At 37.3% G+C, this 25,902-nt stretch overlaps 1 protein-coding gene across 4 annotated transcripts in view; it reads right to left on the bottom strand.

The window, feature by feature from the left end:
• Positions 1-12,673: 12,673 nt before the first annotated feature.
• Positions 12,674-25,902, bottom strand: part of HY2 (phytochromobilin:ferredoxin oxidoreductase, chloroplast / phytochromobilin synthase (HY2)) — a 47,254-nt gene continuing 34,025 nt past the window's right edge. Inside the window, exons 4-8 of one of the 4 annotated variants that reach the window (XM_088970274.1) lie at positions 20,833-20,926; positions 20,582-20,713; positions 20,262-20,366; positions 13,078-13,128; positions 12,674-12,958 (exon numbers count right to left, since the gene is read on the bottom strand). In XM_088970274.1, the coding sequence (XP_088826400.1) occupies positions 12,773-12,958; positions 13,078-13,128; positions 20,262-20,366; positions 20,582-20,713; positions 20,833-20,926 (568 nt within the window). In that variant the 3' untranslated portion in view covers positions 12,674-12,772. The remainder of the gene's footprint in view (positions 12,959-13,077; positions 13,129-20,261; positions 20,367-20,581; positions 20,714-20,832; positions 20,927-25,902) is intronic. The other 3 variants (XM_088970275.1, XM_088970276.1, XM_088970277.1) reach the window with 3 other exon arrangements.

Below are 25,902 nucleotides of genomic sequence, written 5' to 3'. Positions count from 1 at the left end.
AACATCACATTCTATAGTTCAAACCATCACACTTCATGAAATAAACTTTGATTTATCTATTTTCATAATCACTTTTAAACAATAACTATTAACGCCTTAATCAACAAAGATCTTGAATGCAAGTGTTAGGAGATCAAAACTCCTAAAAAATATTCGAGATATGCCTTGTAGAAAGTTTTTGAACCAAAGAGAAACCAACAAGAATCAACTGAACAGTTCAAGTAAGCTACCAGAAATTTCTGGCACTAAATGATGGAAAGAGGGATATTTGGCCTACTAAAAGAAACCAAACTCAAATGGCCATTATACCAAGCAAAAGATCCCAAAATAAAAATGACTTGGAATCTAGAATCTCGAGTCTAGAATGCAAACAAACTAGAAGATATTCAAGGAAGATTGAAATTGTCCTTGAATATTTAAGATTCCGAGAATAACTAAAAGATGATATTTCACCCCTTAAAATTGTACATAAAATCTTCTCAAAATACCTCTCATTAAATCCCCCATTCAAAACTGAGCTCTAGACTCAAGTTTAGATGCTCCTAACTAAACCTAGTTCACCAAAACATCGTAGATTTTGAAGTTCAACCCAACTCTTTTAACCTTAGAATTAAGGGCCCATTTGGCATGTCTTTTCACAAGGTCTTCTATCTATTTAGAAGCCCAGAAGACCGTTTGGTTCACAAAAGATTTAGCTACCAAAAGATGGAGTGCTGAAAAGACGCGAGAAGCCCATTTTGGGCTGATTTCAGGCAAGGAGTAAAGTATCGGTATTGGGCATCATATCAGACAACTCGGATACAGATATGGATACGCTTTGGAAACGCATGGATACGGACGAAAGATGGAAACGCATGGATATGCTAGGGAAATACATACAAATTTCATAAATACATTAATAATACTAAATTTAAGATAAAAATAATCACAAAATAGTATATATACATAAAAAATGTAAATATTAAGGATATATATGAAGAAATATATTATGATTAATGAATCAGGATGCATAATTTTGTTTATAGTGCATCAATCAAGAGTCCAGGACACTAAACATATGCACCTATTATATTTTAATTATTATATCAATTATTTTTTGTTTTATTATTTTAATTTTTTAACATTAAGAAAAAGTCAACTAAATATTAAATTTTCAAGTGCAAATTAAAATATCAAATCATAATTATAATCTTAACTTAAAGTATATTAAATTTGTTAAAATTTTGAAGATGCAAATCATATACAAATTCATAGTTTTTAATTACTAAAATAATTATTCCATTATTAATATTTTTATTTATATAAATTTTATGAAATAAAAAATCATTTTTTGAAATAAAATGTAGATTAGTGGACTTGATATATTCGATTTAATATTATATTCTTCAATATTTTGTATATAATATTTTATTTTTGTAAATAATAAATATGGTGTTATTATTTATTAATGTAAATTAAAATATTAGTTAATAACTAATAAAAGTATATAAAAAATTAAGATTTATATCATGTGCAAATTTATAAATTTTAAGTATTAAAATAATTATTCTATTATTAATATTATGTTTGTATAAATTTCTTGAAGTTAAAAATCATCTTCTTTATATAAATGTGGATTTGATGCATTATTTATTCTATTAGTTTATAAAATAATATTTTTAAATATTATTTTTTAATTTTTATTTGGAGTTGTTAAATATAAATATGTGTTTTTTATTTAAATTGCACGTGAACAGAAAAAGTTAAATAACATTTATTTTATTTTACTTTATATCACGAAATGAGGCGTGACTTACTAGTTTAGAAATGTAGCAAATTCTAAATGCGCATGAAGTGACTCGAGTTTGAATCAACTCATTTGCATTTTTAATGAAAACTACTAAATGGATACAATGCATATCATGCGTATCGATAAATACAATGTGATATAGGCTGATACGCACTCATATCCATTAATGGGATATATTTGTATTCGTAACATATTTCATATCGTTACTAACCAACAACAATACAATGCGCCCCGTATCCAATGTATTATATCAATATTTAAATCCTTGATTTCGGAAGCTTTTACACCCTACAGTAACTTCGCCTTACGTGTGTTTGATGCTTACACGCAAATTTTCCGAACAATAGCCTCTTAATCAAAACCCCGCAAAAACCCTCATTGCACATGTATCTTCGCAACTCAAGTTCGTTCTTCTACTTCCCCCTCTTCCTCTACTTTCTTCTTCTTCTTCTTCTTCTTCTTCTCCTCCTCCTCCTCCTCATCCTCCTCCTCCTCCTCCGCCGCCGCCGCCATCCTTTATCTCCCCTGCTTCGTCTCTCTTCCACCGTCGCCTTCACCACACCATATTCCACTAATTATTTTCCCTCTTTATATAGGAGATTACAAATCACTCGGTGCTTGTTTTTCTCGCGGCGGCGGTCGTCCGTCATTGGTGGTTTGTGTAGGTATAACTCACATCCCAATATGTATTGTTAGGGTTTTTTTTTGTTTCACCGAATGTTGTTTGGGTAGGTCCATCTCAGATCAATTCCATTTTCTTGCTAGTCAAATTTGTTGTGTTACGTATGGATTAATGTGAACCACTGATTTTTTTTTCTTCTGTTTTTATATTCATCTATAGTGTGGTCTGTGCTTTGATATGGGAATCACTGATATTTTTTGTGCTTATATGTCATCTGTAATGTGGTTTGTGGTTTGATATGGATTATTTTTTTTTGTGTGTGTTTATATGTCATCTGTAATGTGGTCTGTGGTTTGATATGGATTAATGTGAACCACTGATTTTTTTCTTTTTTTTTTTTTTATGTTTATCATCTATAGTTTGGTCTGTGGTTTGATATGGGAATCACTGATTTTTTTTTATGCTTATATTCATCTATAATGTTCTGATAATGGATGGATGGCTTTTGGCTTAAGATTTACAGTCACAGATGAGGCTATACAAGAGAGATCTTCATAATATGCAAGTCATTTTAGGCAGAGGCTATAGTCCTGTATACGATTTTCTTATCTTGGTTTAACTGTTGTACATTAGAAGCAATTTTCTTTTTTTTTTTTTCTAAATTTTCATTTTCTTCACATTACATCTATTAATTGGATTCAAATCAATGGCACTATAAGTAGCTAGCCTTCCTTACCTACAAACTGCCAAATAATGAACAAAGAAATTAATCAAATACAAGAGAGATCTTCATAATATGCAAGTCATTTTAGGCAGAGGCTATAGTCGTGTATATGGTTTTCTTATCTTGGTTTAACTATTGTATATTAGAATAAATTTTCTTTTTTTTTTATTTTAATTTTCTTCACATTACATCTATTAATTGGATTCAAGTCAATGGAACTATAGGTAGCTAGCCTTCCTTACCTACAAATTGCCAATAATGAACAAAGAAATTGGCTCATCAACTTGTACACTATCACCAGGTTCTACTCTCAGATATCGGAGACAATGAGTTCTCATATATACATACATGCACAAACTCACTTATATTACAGTAGTGCAGAATAATATTTCTTATTTCTTAAGGCTAAAAAAAAAACAATACAACTATTTTCATATCAACACTAGGAAGGTTATTGACTCCAAACATGGGAGCACAATACTAACCTTACATGGTTTGATTTAACTGAATCACCTACAATGCCATGAAAATAATAACCAAGTTACTACAAAGGAATAGAAAATCACATCAATAAGCCACCAAAAAAAGTTTTATTACCAAGTAGAATACGGTGAGTGAAGTTCTGATACTAGGATTGCTATGATACTATAATCATACCATCACCAAACATCTATTATGATACTAGGATCATGATGACTGTTATTGTGTTATAATGTGATTGAATGGTGGTGGGCATGTAGCTCATGGATGGAGAGAGTTAGTGAGAGGGATAAAGAGGGAGGGAAATAGAGAGAAACGGGGAGGGAGAGAGTGCGAGAGAGATGTGGAGATAGATTTAGGGAGAGAGGGGTATGTGGTTGACCTATAGGGTAAGAGGTAGAGAGATGTGGAGATAGAAGAGTTAGAGAGACATTGAAATAGTATGAGGGATAGATAAGGAGATGGGGGGGGGGGTTAGATAAGAAAGAGTGTATGGTTGTTAGAGAGTGAGGGACATAAAGGATTGAGAGGTATAGAGAGGGATGGGCAAATATATGAATGACTTATGCAGAAGTTATATACACTAGCAACAAGCATGTTTTTGTTTTATTCTACGAATTTCTTTATTGCTTTGTTATTCAGTGTATGGTTTGTACATATTGGTTAATGTGGGTTGTACTAGCAATTTGCTGAAGCTATCAAAGTACCATTGTTATTGCTTGGAGGATCATAAATCCTATCCACTTACGGACTGCAGAAGGGAATAGCTACTTTAGGTGACTCATACAACCATCAAACCTTGTATTTTGTATTAGTTGATTGGCAAAAAGTGATTGAATGTCAATACCATGCGTGTCTCAGCCGTATCTTGGATATTCTTATGGAAATTTTTACAAAATTGTGTCAGTAACCAAAAGTTTATTTGATGATGACTAGATGGTGACTAATGTCATTAATGTATCATATGAAAATGCCCCCACCACAAGTGCAATCTGGACACCTATTCAAGAAAATGTTTTCATAGATTTACTTGTACAACAAGTCCAGAATGGGGGGATGGTAGCAGGTTGTCTGAAACCAGTTGCTTGGAAAGAGGTGAGGTAGAGCTTTTTCACACAATTTGGGCTGAAGTTCAATATGAAATCATTTAGTAATAGGATACAAGATTTAAAGAGTAGGTATATAAGGAGTTTACAAAGCTGAGGTTTGGGCAAATCAGATTTGGTCGGGATGAAGAGAAACAAATGGTTGTAGCCTCACCAGAGACATGGGATAACTATTTATTGGTATTTGCTAAACATATGTGATTTTTTATTTAAAATTTTTAAATTCAATACATTACATAGAAATTGATTGGTGTCCCAATTTCTTTTTTTATAGGCTAACCCCAAGAACAAAAGGTTTCGTAATGTGGGTTGCTTAGAGTATAACAACCTAGAGGTCATATTTGGGGGAACAACACCCACTAGAAGGTTTTTAGCATCATTGGCATGAGGCATAGAGTCCCCACCCTGAGATGAGGGAAAAATCTTAACTGACCCACCTGGTGATGAGATCCAACAACCATCAGTAGGAGTTGATCAACCAGGCAATGTTGACACTGGCTAAGGTTTCTGCTACAAACACCAAAACTCAACGTAGGAAGAGATCTTCAAAGTTTTGTGAAGTAATTTCTAATCAGAGTACGTAAGCTAATAAGAGGTTTGATAGGTTGGTGGAGGCAATAAATGGATTGAAAACGAGGGTAGACAGCCCAACATCCATGTCCTGTGTGCTAGCAGAGGTGAACACCATTGAAGGGCTTGACCATAATGATTATGCCAAGCTATATGAGGTTTTCCAAAACCTAGATGCAAGAGTGGTTTCTGAACATGCCCCCCACCCTTAGGAAAAATTGGGTGATTATTGTCATGAATCGTTGAACATGGTCGTGGTTTGACTTTCAAAAAGTTGATTAGTAGCTTTTGATTGTTTTTTTTTTTTATGAGAAAATGGTTGTTTGGATGGTTAAACTTGAAATACATATGAGTTGGTGGTTTGCTTTTTTGATGGTAAATGGATGGTTTGATATATACATATTGTGAAGACAGGTTTATATATTTTTCCTCTCATTTTTTGTTATGGTTATAATAGTTACATGTTGAATGGAGGTAGATGTTGGTGAATGCAGGTTTAGTTGCTCTCATTTGTTGTTATGGGTATATAGGTATGGTGAATGGATGAATTGGGGAGAGATGTATGATGGATGCAGTTTTATTTACTCTTAATTGTATGCTTTTTTTTCCTTGATGATTACACTTGACATAGGTACATGGTGAATGGATGCATTGGGTAGATATGTATGGATATGTGTCACATGTTTGAGACAAGATTATGGGCTTGAGGCAGGTTGATGATTAGTGAATGGATGAGTATATTTTTATGCATGCTTTTTTTTCCCATATGCACCATCAAAGGGATGGTATTATAGGTTACGGGAAACATGCGTTTGATTGTCATTATGTAGATGTCAATGTATGCTTATGGGTCACCACCATGAGATATGTCATTTGACATCAGTACCCAAACTTGATAGGTATCTTATAGTCATTCGTTATTTATATGCCAGATCAAAATGTTTGACAGCCCAGACAGGATGGCAGTGCTGCAAGAAGTTTTAATTACTGTAGTTGATGATGAAGAGCAATGGATGATGACAAATGTCCTCATTGCGAGAGAATTGAAGAAATAAGAGATGTCAATTCCTAGGACACCCTACCATGATGACATACTGATGAAGTTAGAATAATTAAAGAATGTCATCTACAGTGGTGGCACTAGATCATTGGATATGTTTAGACCAACACCAATAGTGTTTCTTTGATTAGTGGCCTCGTTGAGACAGAGAGGGTTAGTGAAAGACAGTCGATATGTATCAGCTAATGAACAGGTTGGGATTCTATTGCAAGTGATAGGGCACAACAAATCAAACTAGGATATTATAGACCATTTTTAGCATTCTAGTGAAACAATTTTACAACACATTAACAATGCTTTGAAAGCCATCTATGAGTTTGACAAAGAAATTGTGCAACCCGATGATATGACAGTTGTTCCACCATAGACTCTCAATAATCCAAAGTATTATCCATGGTTTGAGGTAAATTATTTTAATTGTAGGGCGTTTTACTTCTCAATATATCATAATAACAAAACTTTTGCATTTCTTCCTCTCTCTTTGCAAAATTGTGTTGGTGGTATAGATAGTACACATGTCCATGCATGTGTAACAATTAGTGAACACTGCCATTTAGGGGACGCAAGTCAATCACCACCTAGAATGTTGTAATCGTCGAAAAATAGCTCACTTTGCCACTTGGGCTGAAATGGAATTGCCACCCATCAGTTATGGAAATGGAGGTGATGGGGCCTCCAAGAATGATTTTTAAAATGCATTGTTTTAATAGTGACTCTAAAACCCAAGGCACCAGTCTAAACCAGGCTGGGTAAGACTCAGATGGGAGGGAAAATGGATTAGGCACCACTTTCTTGGGTCTAATAAGTGAGGCCCAAATGGGAATTCCATTCAAGCACGAGCACGGACAAATACCACTTCAATTAACTAAGAATACATTAGCAATTAAGACAATAAACTAACACAAAAGAATCACACACCATCTATTTATTTATCTATTATAATTATGATTACTTTGCCATTAATCAACTAATAATCCTTATTTCATCTATTTCATAAATGAAACCATACAGCTATTCGACTCAATCAGCATAACAGAATCTAGTATTAAATTATCCATTTTGGAAAAAAAAACATAAAACGCCCTCAAAGAGAGTGCAAGCTCGATCATTCACTTTGTCCGACAAAGGGGCCGATTTTATCGATATGATGATCATTCACTCAGATGAATTCTCAGACTACCCCAATATATCCAAGTTTTGACCCTTAATGGATTCCACTGATTGACATTATCAATGACATCCCAATCCAACACCTAGTCGGTACCATAATCAAGTCTAGGGGTTATGTGTAACTTTTCAATTTTGCCCATCAATCTCCAAGGTTCATGGCATAATTGGAAAATGATCTGTGTTCAGTGTTTCAACCAAACACACACTACATGTGCTTTGGGTCTAACTGTAGCAGTCGAGACCAACTACCTTAACTTCTTTGACAATTTAAACTAACACGAGTCTCCTAAGTGTCTAATTTAAGGTGTAATTTCACAGAAACATACTAATATCAACATGAAACATTAATATATTTTTATTCATTTACAATAAATGTATTTATACATCAATCTGGTTGGAGCTAAGGATATATACTATCTAACATGTTTTTGTTTAATGTTTGGATGGTATGGATTAATTGAGTACTTATGGAATGATAGTTATGACCACTATTTGAAAGGGACCCATTTGTGCATGCAGACGAGGATGAATGAGGTTATTCATGGCAAAAACCAAAAAAATTATGGAAGATGGTTTTATAAGTGCCCTAATGGTGAGGTACGAAACCAACAAAGCAATATTGTGAGTAATATTACTTAATATGAAAAATGAGTGATGTGTAATCATTTTTTTTTTGCTATTATTATATTTTATCCGCATGAATACGACTTCATGTGGGTATAGATAAGTATACACTAGATGAACCTCAAGTGCACATCATTGAATAAGACAACAATGCGGACTATAAGAAGGAACATGTTGTTGCACTTGGAGTCTATGCATGTTGCTGTGGAATGATGTGTTTCATCATGTTAATGATGCTTTTAATTATTATTTTGTTAGTACGAAATGACTTGTAAGGATACTCTTGTTAGTTGGACCAATTAAAATTAATTTAAGTGGGCCCCACAAATGTTTTGTGGACCCCACATTAAGACATGTGGACCCCATCCATGCTAAAGTCATATGGGAGCCATATGGTGTTTATAATCAATGCAAAATGGTACTCAATATATGTGGGGCCCACACATTGTTATTGTAGATGGGACCCGCAAGACCCAAATCCATTGTCATTTGGGCCACTGTGACCCAACCATGATGGGTAAAGTGTCAAACATGCACCAAGTAGCCGAGATCAATAATGTGCATACTCGAGCAATTCCAAACGCTTTTTGAGCTGATATTGTCTTCCAACAAATCAATGAATAACCACACTTACCAAATGGTGTAAGGCTACTCAAGTCTTATGTCAAAAGCTCAGTGTGTCTTTTGACTGTTAGAGCTACCATAAGATCTTCTCAAAAAGACTTGTCAAACAGGCTCTAATCATCCAAACAACCTTATAAAATGGGGTAAAGATATCATGTTACCCTTCTAAGGTTTCATAGAGGCAACTAGGAAGAAGAAGAGCTTGGAAAGGTGTATCGAATAAATGCCCCACCCTCAAAGATGTAGTTTTATAAAATGGGGCAAAGATATATACAGTTACATAAATGCCCCTTATTAGTGGGCAAAGTACAAAACACTCTACATAAAGACCATAAGGCTCATCATACAATAGAAATAAAATAAAGTAAAATAAATACATGGCATAGAATCCTATCTACAATTATAACAAAAACTAATGTGAAGAATGGATTATTATTACTAATAAGCAATTTGGAGTTTAATGTAGTATATACTTAAAGGTAAAATTATTAAGGATAACCAATAATGATATCATTAACTTGGATGGACAAAATTGTCGAAGAAACTAACAGTTTGATGCCGCTTTTTGTATATGGTAATTACATATTGTCGAAGCATTGTCTCATGAAAACAATTAATTAAACATATGGCAAAAATAATCTACAAATTAGAATTCTGAAGCATCAATTCAATGAATCAATCTGATCATGTTGATTCACATAATTAACTTGTGGGAGACTTAATTTTTTTTTTTCGCTACCATGGAAGACTTGTAAGCTAATGAACAAATAAATAGATGTCTAAGCTTGTCTACCTGCATAATGTAGCTAATTAACTTATACAAAAGTAGAAAGAGGCAACCAATTTTGATGATCCAAATTAGTGGTATAGGCTCAGTTTGGAAAGACTGTAAATGCAAATGTGTACAATGCAAGTACAAGGTTTAGAAGTACTGTATATAAGGTTTTGCATGGACATATTTATACCTATTAGGATAATTATGTCTAGTGTACAAGTGTTCAAAATAGAACAAAAGATCTCCACACTTAGCACATGTTTGGGAGAGAGCTTGGTAGGTGGGTCATTTAGTGAGTTTCCCTCAACAGTGAAAGAATATCAAACAAGGCAAATTAGATTGAAGCTCAATAGCAGTCTCCAAAATTCCTTTTAATAGGCAAGTTTTAATAGGGGACTTCCCTCTTTTTCTTTTTGGTTAATTTCCCTTTAATTAGTTTGCATTATCCATTCAAGACCTTTCTTTTTTTTTATTTTCTCCATTCCTTTACTATTGGCAAATGAGTGGTAAGAATCAAGTATGTGTTTGGTATAGCTTCCGTTTATTAAATAAACATTTGTACTTAATTTATCTTCAAAACCGAGAAAAAGTGGTTGATAAATGTTTTTATGACATTTGTTGACAGTTAGATCCTATTAGATGCCATTAGGCACTATAAGCAGAACAATAAATACACACGTTTGTATTGGGAAAACATTAAAATGTAACTTCCCTCAATGATTAGTTTGCACATAAATCAATACTTCCATTTATAAGACTGCAGGATGTACAAAATAGCATGATAGGACAAATAACCACATGACAATGACATGATACCATTTATCAAATAAACAGAAGATATCAATATTAACAAACTTGGACTGGACTGGGCGGTAAGTAGGACTGCTGAAACTGGGAATTGGCAGTCAAAATTGACTTTTAAGATGGTCTTTGGTATATGCTTTTAACTATGATGAGTTTTGTAATTCTAACTTAAAAGAGCTATTGTAAGTTTGGATGTATTAAAATTATTCGAACAAATTCAATTTTGGGCCTTAAAACTCATTCTAATAATTAATTATTTTGACATAAAATATTCAGCTTCCAAAGGGTATAATTTCTGGCTCAAATCTCATTCTTAAATATTCGTTCTTTGGACCAGTGTTTCAACCAATCATGGTTGCCTGATTTTCGTCTTACCTCAGTCAAATGTATCAAAATAGCCTCTAAAATTTATTGTTTAAGTTTGCTTTGATGTAAAATAGCTTTAAGATAATCTAGAACCATTTTCAATCAAAATAAATCTATGATGCCAAAAAGGGTATGATACCAGAAGAGCTTTAACCAATCAAAACCTCTCCATGAATGTTGATCAATACCACCTTATGGTTACCACTTTAATGACTTGTCATTGTCAAACCCTTTTTCAGTTCTTTATATTTTTCATTTAAACAAGCCAAATAGTTGAACCAGAATGATCATCCCGTGACCTAGTGTCCATTTTGAGTTTTTGATGGAGATGGCAATTTGACCCGTCCCCATGGGCCCCACCCCACCCTGCCCTGATCGGGGCGGGGGTTTTAACCACTTATCGGGATTCGGGATGAGTATTTGTCCACCCCACCCCGACCCTAACCCCACCTAATTATATTATATAACATAATATATATATATATATATATATATATATATAATCAAGGTTCAAAGTATTGACTTGGTACTTTTTTTTAGGTTTTATTTATTTATTTTTTCAAAATTGATTCAGAGGGCTTGATTAAGACCCAACTACCCTCTAATCTAGTGTCTAACCTGATACAACCCCTAGAGGGGCGTATCGGGAAGCCATCAACACGATACGTATCGGCCGATATAGGTAGATACGTATCGATACTTTGAATCTTTATATATATAATGTTATATTATATTACATAATATAAAATAATTTTAGGTAGGTTTCAAAAAAAATAAAAAATAAATTAATTAATTAATAAGCATATAAGTAAGAATGACCGAACGAGGTGAAGCAAAGTTGGGGATCCATGCTCCCCGTGGGCTCGGGGATGGGCTTAGGATTTTTATCATTACCGGGATTCAAAGCAGGTATGGGGCTGAGTTTTTGCCATTCCTAGTTTTTGACAAATCCAATGATACATAAATAATATAGGATAAATTCTAGACTGCCATCTTGTACTTGAGTATGGTGACACTTTAGGCCTATTTGTTTTTCAAGAAGCTACTTACCCGGATAAGTGCATTTACCCATATTTTTTTATTTCCCAACTAAATATAACAATGGTCATTTTACCCATAAAAAACAATTATTAAAAGAGAAATTTTATCATATCCAAGTTTTTGGCAACTTTCCCTAGGTGCAAAGGTTATTTATCCACCTAGGAAATATATATCTATTATCTAGACCCTACATAAATCCGAAAAAAAATATGGGCATCTCGGTCAATGAAAATCAAAATCCCATTGACCAACTTTTCCCCCTTTTAAAATCCAGAAAAAGAATGGTCCCTTACCCCAATTTGGATCTCCTGCACATTAGAACCATACCCACCCTGTACGGTTGCACATTGAGAACATCTCACATATTTACATGTTACCATTCATGATGAGATGTTCTCAGTGTACTGTGGATAGGTGTGGGCAAGATTCTTGTGAGTTGGGATCTCTTGCCAATAAAACACGTTCCAACCAACACATTCCAACCACCTACCAACACAGTTTGACACCCTACATCTCATACATGGCAGGTCCCACTTTTATAGCGTGTCCCAGTCCCACCATGTATGAGATGTGAGGTGTCACAGTCACTGTGATGGTAGGTGGTTGGAACATGTTCTGTTGGCCGGTGATCGGGGGAGTCGATTCTTGTGGGTAGGAGATCTACATTACCTTAGCACCCTCAAACTTTATTTACATGTTACCATTAATGGGGAGACGTTCCCAATGTACAGCTATAGCGTCATGTGGGTAGGTGTGGACAGGATTCTATTGGGTAGGAGATCTGGATTGCCTTGGCACCCTCCAACTTTATTTTGTGACAAAGAACCTTGCACCTTTGGATCTCAACACTTTCAAGTGTTTGTCATTCGCATGATCATGCCCCTCAATGAAAAGCTAAACTTGACTCAGAGAGAGAGATTAACGAAACACGAACTTCATACACTGGGATCTGTAAGAAGGTGATACAGATTTTTCCACATTCTAAACATTAGAGAAACAGAAAGAAAATGAGACCAATTATCTAATATCATTACCAATGAATTCTCCTCCTGTATCCCAAGGACGAGTTTCAAAGGACTTCCCAATCATACTGCGCTTCTGGTTTATACTCCCATTCTCACACCAGTACTCTGGAAAGTAATCCAAAAATGTTTTGCTTCCTAGTGTATCAACTCCATTGAAAAGGAAGCTTCTGATCAAATCCTATAGAGAAAACAAAAAAGGTTCAATAGAAATACACTAGACCGGTAGTGAGCAAAAAAGGGGGAAAAAGGCAAAAACAAAAAAAGGAACTATATTTGAGAACCATTAAAAGAAAATACCTTCGCATGACTCTCTCCAATCAACTTCTTCAGAAGTTGATGACCTGGGTCCTGTTTTGCAATTGTTACTTCAGTAAAAGAAGTTTTATATGAAGTCATAATAGGTTAATACATGAATTAAAGAAGCACTGACAATGAACCATGGCAATGGCATTCTTCAACTTGATAAAATGCTATTACCCAATGTCCCAGCTATCTGGGGTCTGGATATGGTCCTAATAATTTTATACAAAGTGGCTGCTCTCAGACTTGAACCTGCATTCTCACACTTGACAACCTGAGATTTTACCATTAGTCCATTACCGCATTACAACAAGTAATGGAGCCCAGATCTTCTAAAATCAAAAACATTGAGAACATGGAATCCAGACATAGGGAATATCTCCAATACATGTATCTTAAATTCATGGGAAGATGCTCCCAATGTGCTTCTGGATGCCCATGCTTGCAGAGTGTGTAGGGATTTTGCTTTCAGGAGAACCCATCGCCAAGCAATGGTATAAATATGGCCACATTCCATTAAAAAAAAAATTGTGTGGTATAAGTATGGATATGGGTCTGAAAATATAAGGCCAAACTTTTGCAAAATATTTCATACGCTAAAGAAAGTAACAGATGGTAAAATTATTCAAAAGATGAATACGGATGAAATATAATGATATTAAAAGATCAAAAAAAAAAATTACTTGCACAGCAGCCTGTACTCTGCCTTTGGGTTCAAGCATGTCAAACACCAAGAGGGATACCACCAAGAGACCATACCCCAACATACCCCATTTACAGTGAAAGTTCAAATTGAAAAGGAAACATGAGTTAACCAGGGATTTTTATGCAATTTTGGTGTAGATATTTTCCATTGATTCTTTAAGAAGAATCCAGAGAGTGATTATTGAACTGTATGTAACATCTGACAAGTATAGTACTTTCAGTTTAATAAAGACTAGCTGCACTTCAAATGCACCCATAAATCAATAACTAGGTACACTTGGTGCTACATGACCACCTGTGCTATCTAGATATAAGAAGTGACACTACATGTATATAAAGGCTAACATAGAGGGTGTTCAGTTCCATGGAAATATTGTGGATCACCTGGTTAAAACCCATGCCACAGTCAAAAGCTGTTTGTTTGAGGGTGTAGCCCAGTTCAAACCACAGTGTAGTGTGGATTGGATTGGGCTATATCGCATTTACTTGTACATGGTTAAATCTTGTGGATTGTGAATAAACCCTAGTTGTTTCTAGGTCAAAGTAGAGAAGAAGAAGAAGGAAAAAGAGAAAGAAGAAGGAGAGGAGAAGAGTATTCGGCCAGACTAGAAGAGAGGATGTTCAAAAGCCACTCTCCTAGCCGACCCACTTGACTTTTATTCATGAAAAACTTGAGTTACAAGAAAGACAATATTGTTCCTCATAGAAGATGGGACACATAACTTAAACTCAGATACAATAGACATTTCACTTTCAATAAGATACACCAGAATGACCAAAATACCCCTGACTCGAGCATTCTAACACTCCCCCTCAAGCTGGAGAGTATATATCATATAGTCCCAGCTTGTTACAAATGTAATCTATTCTTCCCCGAGATAATCCTTTTGTGAAGATATTTGCTCACTGATTTCCTGAGCTCACATGAGATGTAGTTATTACCCCACTTATCACTTTCTCTCTCACAAAGTGACAATCCACCTCAATATGTTTAGTTCTTTCATGGAAGACAGGATTGGATGAGATGTGAACAGCAGCTTGGTTATCACAGTATAGTTTCATGGGTTTGTCAATTGAGAAACCCATCTCCTATAGTAGGTTCTTCAGCCATACTAGTTCACATGTGGTATGGGCCATAGCCTTGTACTCTGCTTCCGCACTACTTCTTGCCACCACTGTTTGCTTCTTGCTCTTCCAAGTTACAAGATTGCCACCCAGGAAGGTACAATACCCTGTGGTTGACCTCCTGTTTGATATAGAGCCAGCCCAATCAGCATCTGTGTACCCTAATATCTCAAGAGGTCTTCCTTTTTGGTATAACAAACCATGACCTGGAGCACCCATTAGGTACCTAACAATTCTCAGAACAGCTTCCCAGTGAGGAACACGGGGATGTTGCATAAACTGACTCACCACACTCATAGCAAATGATATATCTAGTCGGGTAATGGTCAGGTAGTTCAACTTTCCTACCAACCTTCTGTATCTTCCAGGATCATCAAACTCTTCACCTGCATCCACACTTAACTTGGCATTGAGTTCCATAGGAGTCTCTACTGGTTTAGCACCTAACAACCCTGTTTCTTCAAGTAGATCAAGAACATATTTCCTCTGACATAGGTTGATCCCCTGTTTTGACCTCGCAACTTCTATTCCTAAGAAATAGTTTAGCTTCCCCAGATCTTTCGTATTGAAGTGGTCCTATAAGAATTTTTCAGCCTGTCAATTCCATTGCTGTCACTTCCAGTTATGACAATATCATCCACATACATGACTAGCAAGATTTTTCCATCTTTTGAGTTATAGCTAAACACGGAATGATTAACCTGACACTGTTTCATCCCAAAGGCCTTCACCACTTCACTGAACCTGCCGAACCATGCACAAGGAGATTATTTCAGTCCATAGATTGCCTTTTTGAGCCTGCACACCTTACTAACCTCCCCCTGAGCAACAAACCCTGGTGGTTGCCTCACATACACCTCCTCAATAAGATCACCATGTAGAAAGGCATTTTTGATGTCAAGTTGTAGGAGAGGCCAATCATACATAGTAGCCAATGAGATCAACACCTGAACTGAACCAATTTTAGCCACAGGAGAGAATGTCTCCATATAGTTCACACCATATAACTGAGAATAGCCCTTGGCCACTAACCGTGCCTTCAATCATTCCACACTGCCATCAGGAATATGCTTCACTGTATAAACCCATTTACACCCAACAGTGTGCTTACCAGGAGGAAGGGTGGTGAGTTCCCACATATGATTATGTTGTAGAGCAGAAAGTTCTTCCATGACTTGCCACCACCCTAGAGAGGCAAGGGCTTCCTGTACAGTTTTGGGAATGGGAACCGATGAGAGTAATGATATAAACTTGCAATGAGAAGCAGAAAGGTGAGTAGTGGAAACATAGTCTGAAATGGGATGAGAAGTACAAGTACGTTAACTTTTCGCAAAGCAATAGGGAGATGCAGATCTGAGGGAGAAGGAGCAGTAGTAGGATCTGTCGGCGGGTGCTGAAGTGGAGGAGGAGCTGAAGCACTTCTGCGAGTATACACTTGAGTAATTGGCGGCCTCTCTGTAGTAACTGGCATATGATGTGCATCTGCAGTAGGAGTGGGAGCTACGGGAAGGGGGTCCAAAACCAGAACAGAAAGAGGAACCATAGAGGGAGAAGAAGAGACCCCGGCATTGGAGAAAAAAGGAACTGACTCAAAGAAGGTGACATCAGGGCACGCAAACGATTTATGAAACTTAGGGTTATAACACTTGTACCCTTTCTGAGTCCTTGAGTAGCCAAGAAAAATACACTTCATAGCCCGAGCATCTAGCTTGTCTACTCCAAGCCCCAAGTGCTGAACAAAACAAACACAGCCAAAGACTCTTGGGGTGAGAGGAAAGGGAGACAAAGTGGGGAACAACATGGAGAAAGGGGATTGATTTCCAAGGATTGACATGGGCATCCGATTTATTAAAAAACAGGATGTAAGAACAGCATCACTCCAAAAGTGCTTTGGGACATGCATATTGATCATCAAGGACCGAGCAGTTTCAAGAAGATGTCTATTTTTCCGTTCAGCTACACCGTTTTGTTGCAGGGTGTAGGCACAAGAAGTTTGATGAATAATACCATGATGTTCTAGGTATTGCTGAAATGATGAGGAGATGTATTCTTTGGCATTATGGGAGCAAAGTATTTTCATATGAACACCAAACTGAGTGCGTATTTCAGCATGAAATTTCTAAAAAATAGAGAACAATTCACTACGGTCTTTCATAAGATAGATCCATGTCATCCTTGAAAAGTCATCAACAAATATTACAAAATACTTAAACCCATTGTATGACACCACTTTAACTGGACCCCATACATCAGAATGAACTAAAGCAAAAGGACTTGAGACATGACTATCAGTTCTTGGACTAAATGAGACTCGATGATGTTTTCCCAACTGACATGACTCACAATCTAATGATGAAAGATGACTCAAGGAAGGAACTAGTAGCTTCAAAGCCTTGAGAGAGGGATGACCAAGTCTGCAGTGCCATTGGAGAGGAGTAAGAAATGACTAAAAAGCCACTGGAGGGCCACCACCATTAAGGTAATACAAACCACTGGCTTCATGCCCTCCACCAATCTTCGTCCCCGTCTTAAGATCCTGAAACACACAATAAGAAGGATAGAAGGTTACAAAACAATTAAGGGACTTGGTTAATCTACTAACAAACATAAGGTTAAAGGGTAACTTAGGAACATATAAAACAGATGGTAAAGACAATGAGGAGAGATCAACATCACCAACACCACAAATAGGAGATGTAGAACCATTAGCAAGTGTAACTGTCTGAGATGTGGAGGTGTGAGAAAGGGAAGAAAATACATCAAGAGTCCCAGACATATGGTCCGAGGTGCCAGAATCAAGATCCAGGGTGGGGCTTTGGAAGCTAAACAAGTCATACCTGAATGGGCAAATGTAGTTGTGTTCTGCTGAGATGTTTGAAGGAACTGCTCATATATTGCCCGTGGTACACTCACCATTTCCTGCCCGAAAGCACAAGTGGGTGGGGGGGGGGGGGTTGGTGCAGTTTGCTGGCTTTCAGTAATTGTGCTACTACTCTTAGATGTAACACGGTTAGCCCAAGTGTTGGGTGGACCACGCAAATCATAGCAGAAATTAACTGTGTGCCCCTCTAAGCCACAATGTGTACATTTTCTTTGAGCATTACCCCTTCCTTTTCCATGGCCTCCCCCTGACTCACGGCCTCCAGTCTGGCCACTGGCCCGGTTAAACATGTGTCTACCATGGTTGCTTGGAGGACCACTGTTGCCACCACCACTTCTACTTCCACGACTACTCCCTTTAGTCACTACCAAATCAGATCTATCAGAGAAGGAAGATTGTTCCACTGGTTCAATGGATGTCCTCTTAAGACAGGCAAAAACTTCTTCAAGTGAGGGGAGAGTTGATCCCCCCAATATCTGTGCTCTGACAGGCTCATACTCAGCCTTCAAGCCCACAAGAAACCTAGTCACATCAAGCTGTTCACGTTGCTGTTGTTGGATCTGGACATCTGATGTTAGAGGGTGATACACATTTAGCTCATTGCAGATGTTTCTCAAGCTTGCATAATACTCCTCTAAGCTTTGACTTCCTTGCTTCAAATTGAAGTACTCTTGGTATAACTGATATACCCTAGTTGTGTTGTCTTGTCCAGAGTACAACTTTTTAGCATGATCCCAGATCTCTTTGGCTGTATCTAGGAACATGAAGTTCACACTAATCTTTGGTTCCATGCTGTTCCAAAGCCATGTCATTATCTGTGCATCATCTTGTTCCCAATCACTGAACCCAAGAATCCAAGGAAGGTTTCTCCTCCCTCACATGTTTTACTTTCCTCTTGGCCTTCAAGAACACCTCCACGGATTTTGCCCATGGTACATAGTTCTCACCATTCAACTTGATGGATGTCATTTAAACTCTTAGATAATCTGAAGAGAGCATGATGCCTGTTTTGTTGTCATTTGCAACTACAGTTGAAGCCATCTCAATTATGTCTCCTCTGAATATACACCACAATCTCACACTTGTCACAAGACTTATCTCACTTACAATATCACCAACCCACTATCTTCAACTACACATTACACACTACTCTCTAAAGCTGAAATCATTCAGTCAACACATCAAACACTTGGACGGCACACTGCAAGACAATTTACCACCAACACACCACTACTGAAATTACTCAGTCATTTCATCGAACACTTGTTCTGCATACTGCAGAATTGATTACACACAAGGTCTAGGGGTTCATTTTTAAGCATTTAAAAAAACATAGATATGTCAGCCACCACAACACAATCAACACCACACCACTGCTGTCATGGACATCAACAGTCTACCACTCTTCTTTCAGTCTACCACATGTGAGCAAGAAAACACAAAAAAAAAACATGATTGATATGTGCATCAGTTTCACCCAGCACCACAACAACTAACTTTCAGAGCACACAAAAAAAACAGCATTCACAGTCCATTTTTGAACACATGACAACAGTGTCCATGCCTGTATACGACCAGCCCTCTTCATACACTGAATAGAGGGTCTAGTATACCATTTCAACGACCACCACAGCACCGGCCACACCGGCCAGAGGCATTTTCACCTCCAGGCCCTCAAAACGACAACTCCTTTTCAGCCCTTTATCGAGTCTTCAATCAGATCAGCTGTAGGATTATGAAACCTACTGTGAAGCTGGCGGCGAACCCAGGAAGAAGGCAGCAGCAGAAAAAGGAACACCAGACCTTAATGCTCTGATACCATGTGAATAAACTAATTGTTTCTAGGTCAAAGTAGAGAAGAAGAAAGAAGAAAAAAGAGAAAGAAGAAGGAGAGGAGAAGAGTATTCGGCCAGACTAGAAGAGAGGATGTTCAAAAGCCACTCTCCTAGCCGACCCACTTGACTTTTATTCATGAAAAACTTGAGTTACAAGAAAGACAATTTTGTCCCTCATAGAAGATGGGACACATAACTTAAACTCAGATACAATAGACATTTCACTTTCAATAAGATACACCAGAATGACCAAAATACCCCTGACTCGAGCATTCTAACATGGATCAAGCCAGGCCATAGTGGATAACATGAATGGCTAACAGACTAAGATATTTATTTTACTGACAATACATCTACACCACATACTGAACACCCCTTAGTGGTTCCAGAATCATCTATATTCTATCAACAACCTATAGAAAGTGGCATTGAAGATAAAATGGACAACTTTCTGGTGGTAATCAAGACAAGAGAGTGACAAAATTTCCTTTCCTTTATTAGCTGCAGTAAAGCACATCTAAGCCAGAACCTAGCATGCATGTCACTGATATTATATGCAAGTCTATGTTTGAAATATGTAATCTCTAGCTGACGACATTTAAACAAAATGATAATCATGAGAAAAGAGGATTTACCTTCTCTGCTCTCCATGATAGATATTTATGCTGTGCTTCACGATTACAGACAACCTGAGAAGCATCCATCTCCTCTGATGCTTGGTCCATCAAATCAAGCCACGCCTGTGATGTGAAATACAAGTAATAACACCAATAAGATTTTGCACATTTAATCAGTCAACCACCTAAACCAAATTAACATAACATTTCCTAATCTTAAATAAACAATCTGTAATAAGAAACTCAAAAAATATAAATACAATTAACAGCCAATAGATAATTAGTGACTGCCATTCCAGAATATTTTAAGTAGAACCATATAAAAGCCAAGCTTATACCTTGTAGTAGTCCATGAATGCAGAATATAAAATATTATGTTTGTCTTGGCTTGATGTGAACTTGGTCCATATCACAATTGGTGAGAAAAATCTCAATGACTCACTTGTAATCTTCCCTCCCCATGGTAAAATCTGCACAAAATGTGTCAAACAATTCCATGATTTTCATGAAAGGTTATAAATTGAATAAAATGAATGATACAGAAGCTTGGGGTATGCCTGACATACAAGTTATTTCACATATTTCTTACATTGGTATACTGGAGACCAAGAGGCATTAAGTTTTTGTAGTACTTCTCTTTGTAATCACTGTGACTCATAACATCATACAGAGGATTAAGGTCCCTGAAAATAACCAGTCAAGGCAAAGTACAATACCCTTGAAATCTGAAATAACTGAGATGAAAATTCAAGCAAATTTTCAAACAGCTGTGTTGATGCCAGAGGATATTAACTTGTAGTTACTCTATGTGGCATACTATGAAAAAAAGAATTCATAAGCCAAACTTAAAATGCTAAGAAGCATATGTTTAAAAGGGCATCAAGGCTTCATTTCATCTTCTAGGAAGGAATGCAAAACCAAGAATGGCAGAATGGTATTTTTTTCGGCAGAAGATCAAACTGGCCAAATGGAACACTCCACAACAAAGACCATCAATGACACAGCTGATGTGCTAGCCCAAAATTTCAAAATTAATAAAACAGCATTTGGCAATATATGCTAGATGAAATACTAAAGAGATAAGCATATTAAGAAATATCAAATATTGTTAGAGTTGGTTGAGTAAGGGACTAAGGGTAACTTAGTCTTTTTATTATAGTTTAAGTAGTGTAGTGATGTGGCAATTCTGTTTTGTTTTTTATTTCTCTTGTCCCATACTTAAGTAGGAGTATATTTGACTTTGTACCCTTATTTTAATATAATAGAAATTATGGTCAACTAGGAGGGTTTGACTCTCTAGTTTGACAGATTTCTTTGGAACAGGACTTATCTGAACCACTAAAACATGGTATCAGAGCACTAAATAAAAGATAGGAAGGCTGCAATCTCAAGTTCCTGGACCAGCAATCTCTTCTCTTCTTCTTTTCTCCTCTCTGAGGTGCGATTTCAGTTACACAGGTAGAAGGCTGTGGCACACCCAGTAGAAGGCTGCGGCAACCTTTTTTTTGGTGATCCAGGACTGCCCCCATTACAGGTGTTAGGAAGGTGCGGCAGTCCTAGGTGACTGACAGCCCTAGTGGTTGTGTGGTGTTTGTTGTGTTACAGACCCTCTACTGAGAAGTTTCAAGAGGGGTTTTTTCTTTGTTTGTGTTCGAATGGTGATGTGAGAAATAGTGTGGTTAATAGTAGTGGTGTGAGAAATCAGTTTTTTTTTTTTATGAAGGAGATGACCGAATGTGTCTGAATGGTGGTATATGTTAATGATTTTTTCTTATGGTGGCTGGTTGAGAAAGTGCCATAAGGTGATGTGCAGATTGCAGCAGTGTTGATTGAACTTAATGGTAAAAATTGGAGAAATCTAGTGTGTTGAGAACATAATGGCAACAATTGGAGATGGTGGTGGTAATCAGAAATCTAATGTGGTGACCCCTTCAGACCATTTAGGTGTGCAGATGACATCAATTAAACTTAATGGTGAAAATTATGTGCAATGTGGGCCAAGTCGGTGGAGGTTTTTCTCAAGACCAAGAGGAAGGTAAAACATGTGAAGGAGGATAAACCATCAGTTGAATCTCCAGGGTTTGATGATTAGGAACAAGAGGATGCCCAAATCATGACATGGTTATGGAACAGTATGGAACCCAAGATAAGTGCAAACTTTATGTTCTTAGATACAGCCAAGGAAATATGGAAACATACAAAGAAACTTTATTCTGGACAAAACAATACTACAAGACTATATCAACTCTATCAGAAGTACTTTAATTTACAACAAGGAAATCAAACCCTTGAAGAGTATTATGCCAGTACGAGGAACCTCAGGAATGAACTTAATGTCTATCACCCCCTCACTTCAGATGTCAAAAATCAACAACAATGGAAGAAACTTGATGTAACCATGTTTTTAGTAGGGCTGAAATCAGAATATGAACCAGTTAGAGCACAAATATTAGGAGGTTCTGCTCTTCCTACACTTGAGGAAGTATTTGCTTGGCTTCGTAGGATTTCTCTGGGACCCACATAGAGTACCACAACTTATGATAGATCAGTGTTTGTTGTAGCGAGAGGGGGTGAACGTGGAAATAGAAGGGGACATGCATTTCAAGGAGGCCATGGTAGTCCCATGTTTGGTCAATTGTCGTGGTAGTGGAAGTGGTGGAGGTCATGACGTAGGGGGAACTCGTGGTAGAGGAAGAGGGCACACTACTAGGAAGTGTACACATTGTGGTAGGGAAGGACATTCAATTAATTTCTGTTATGATCTACATGGCCCATCCTCCACATGGGCTAACCTTGCAGTTGCTGGTAGTGGTGATGTGACTAATAATCAACAGACAGATCAAACACATTCTACATCTACATCTGCTTCCGAGAAGAAGATGATGAGTGTACCACAAGATGAGTATGAGAGGTTCCTTCAGGCCACTTCACCACAGAACACTGCTACCCTTGCTCACTCAAGTATGGCTTGTTTGGCATCCAAACCTTCTCATTGGATCATTTATTCTGTAGCCTATGATCACATGACCGGGATTCCAGGTGTGTTCTCTACCCTCTCTAAAACTTCCACATCCCAAACTGTTACCCTAGCCAATGATTCTTCTCCCACTTGTGGTGTTAATGTTGATATGACATCTCTTTCTTTATCCTCTGTTCTAATATGTGCCAAAATTTCCATTCAACCTTATGTCTGTTAGTAAATTAACTAAGGCCCTTGATTGTTCTATCACTTTTTACCCTTCATCTCATGTTTTTTAGGATCTCAAGATAGGAAAGAAGATTGGTGGAGGGCATGAAGCTGGTGGATTGTATTATCTTGACAGTGGTGGATCTTCAGTTGCACTTTAGACTTCCTTGACTCCTCTCCAATGGCACTGTCGGTTGGGACACCCATCTCTCAAAGCTCTCAAGCTACTAGTTCCTTCTTTGAGTCATTTGTCTTCTTTGCAGTGTGAGTCGTGTCAGTATGGGAAACACTATCCAGTTTCCTTTAGTCCTAGGGTCGATAGTCGTATGTTGTATCCTTTTGCTTTAATCCACTCAGATGTTTGGGGTCCAATTAAAATTGAGTCCTATAATGGTTACAAATATTTTGTCATTTTCATTGATAATTGTTCAAGGATGACATGGATTTATTTAATGAAAGAAAGAAGTGAATTGTTTTATATTTTTCAAAAATTCCATGCTGAAATATATACGCAATTTGGTATTCCAATAAAAATTATTTGTTTAGATAACGGTAGAGAATACTTTCTTACTTCCTTTCAACAATATTTGGAACAACATGACATCATTCATCGGACCTCGTGTGCATCCACCCCTCAACAAAATGGGGTGGTTGAACAAAAGAACCATCATCTTCTTGAGATTGCTCGGTCTATCCTTCATCATATAAATGTTCCTAAGCATTTTTGGAGTGATGTAGTGCTCACAACTTGTTTCCTCATTAATCGGATGCTCTCGTCCATCCTTCATGATCGGTCTCCCTTTTCTATTTTGTTCCCCACTTTATCTCCATTTCCATTAACTCCCCGGGTCTTTGAGTGTGTATGCTTTGTTCACAATCCGGGCACTGGTTTAGACAAGTTGGACGCACATTCTATTAAGTGCATCTTTCTTGGCTATTCTTGGACCCAGAAAAGGTATAAGTGTTACAATCCTATCACTCAGAAGTCATTTGTCTATCCTGATTTCACTTTTTTTTAGTCCGTACTGTTCTTCTCGGATCCTGATGTTCCGACCTCTTCACCATTGATCCCTCTTCCTCTTCTCGTTGGTGATCCCATTCCAGCTGTTCCTGTTATACCTAAGCCTTCACCTCCTCCAATGCAAATTCCTACTAAAACGTCCACCGATTTGGCATGTGTATACTCAACGACAGACACTGACACCTCCTCTAGCTTCTACCTCATATGCGGATCCTGTAGTTGCTCCTATCCTAGAGCTACCTTCCTCTTCTAACCTAGATCTTCCCATTGTGTTGCGGAAAGGTAAACGTAGTTGTACCTTACATCCCATATCCAACTATGTTTCTGTTTCTCATCTTTCCACTTTACATTGCCAGCTTGTTTCTTTGTTGTCCTCTATATCCATACCCAAGGATGTCCAGGAGGCTCTTACTTCAACAGGGTGGCATCAAGCAATGGAGGAGGAACTCTCTTCTCTTCAACACAGTCACACGTGGGAGCTCACCACTCTTCCTCCAGGTAAGCATGTTGTAGGTTGTAAATGGGTGTATATTGTTAAATATTTACCAGATGGTAGTGTGGAACGATTGAAAGCCCGACTGGTTGCGAAGGGTTACTCTCTATTGTATGGGGTGAATTATATGGAGACCTTCTCTCCTGTTGCTAAGATTGGTTCAGTTCGTGTGTTGATTTTCTTGACAGTTATGTATGGTTGACCTTTGTTTCAACTTGACATTAAAAATGCCTTCTTCCACAGTGATCTTTTGGATGAAGTCTACATGGAGCAACCACCAGGGTTTATTGCTCAAGGGGAGGATGGTAAGTTCTGTAGACTCAAAAAGGCAATTTATGGGCTAAAGCAGTCTCCTCGTGCTTGGTTTGGGAGGTTCGGTGAAGTGGTGAAAGATTTCGGAATGAAACAATGTCAGGTTGATCACTCAGTGTTTAGCTATGATTCTGAAGCCGGAAAGATTTTATTAGTGGTTTATGTGGATGCTATAGTCATAACTGGTAGTGACAGACTAGGGATTGTCAGGCTAAAGGCCTTCCTGCAAGACCATTTCCAAACAAAAGATCTTGGGAAGTTGAAGTATTTCTTCGGTATAGAAGTTGCCAGGTCAAAAAAATGTATAAATTTGTGCCAAAGAAAATATGTTCTTGATCTGTTGGAAGAAACAAGGTTGTTAGGTGCTAAACTAGCTGAAACACCCATGGAGCCAAATGCTAAGTTGAGCAGTGAGGAAGGTGAAATGTTTGATGATCCTAGAAGATATAAACGGTTAGTGGGGAAGTTGAACTACCTAACCATTACTAGACCAGACATCTCCTTTGTCGTCAGTGTGGTGAGCCAATTTATGCAAAATCCCCAAATACCTCACTGGGATGTAGTTCTTAGAATTGTACGGTACTTGAAGGGAGCTCTAGGTCACAAGTTGTTGTACAAACCAGGGAGAAGACTTGAGATAGTTGGG

This window comes from Nelumbo lutea, chromosome 2 (assembly GCF_056320005.1).
Source record: "Nelumbo lutea isolate HS-2025 chromosome 2, American lotus-T2T, whole genome shotgun sequence".
Lineage (NCBI taxonomy): Eukaryota > Viridiplantae > Streptophyta > Magnoliopsida > Proteales > Nelumbonaceae > Nelumbo > Nelumbo lutea.
This window is presented reverse-complemented; position numbering and strand designations above follow the sequence as displayed.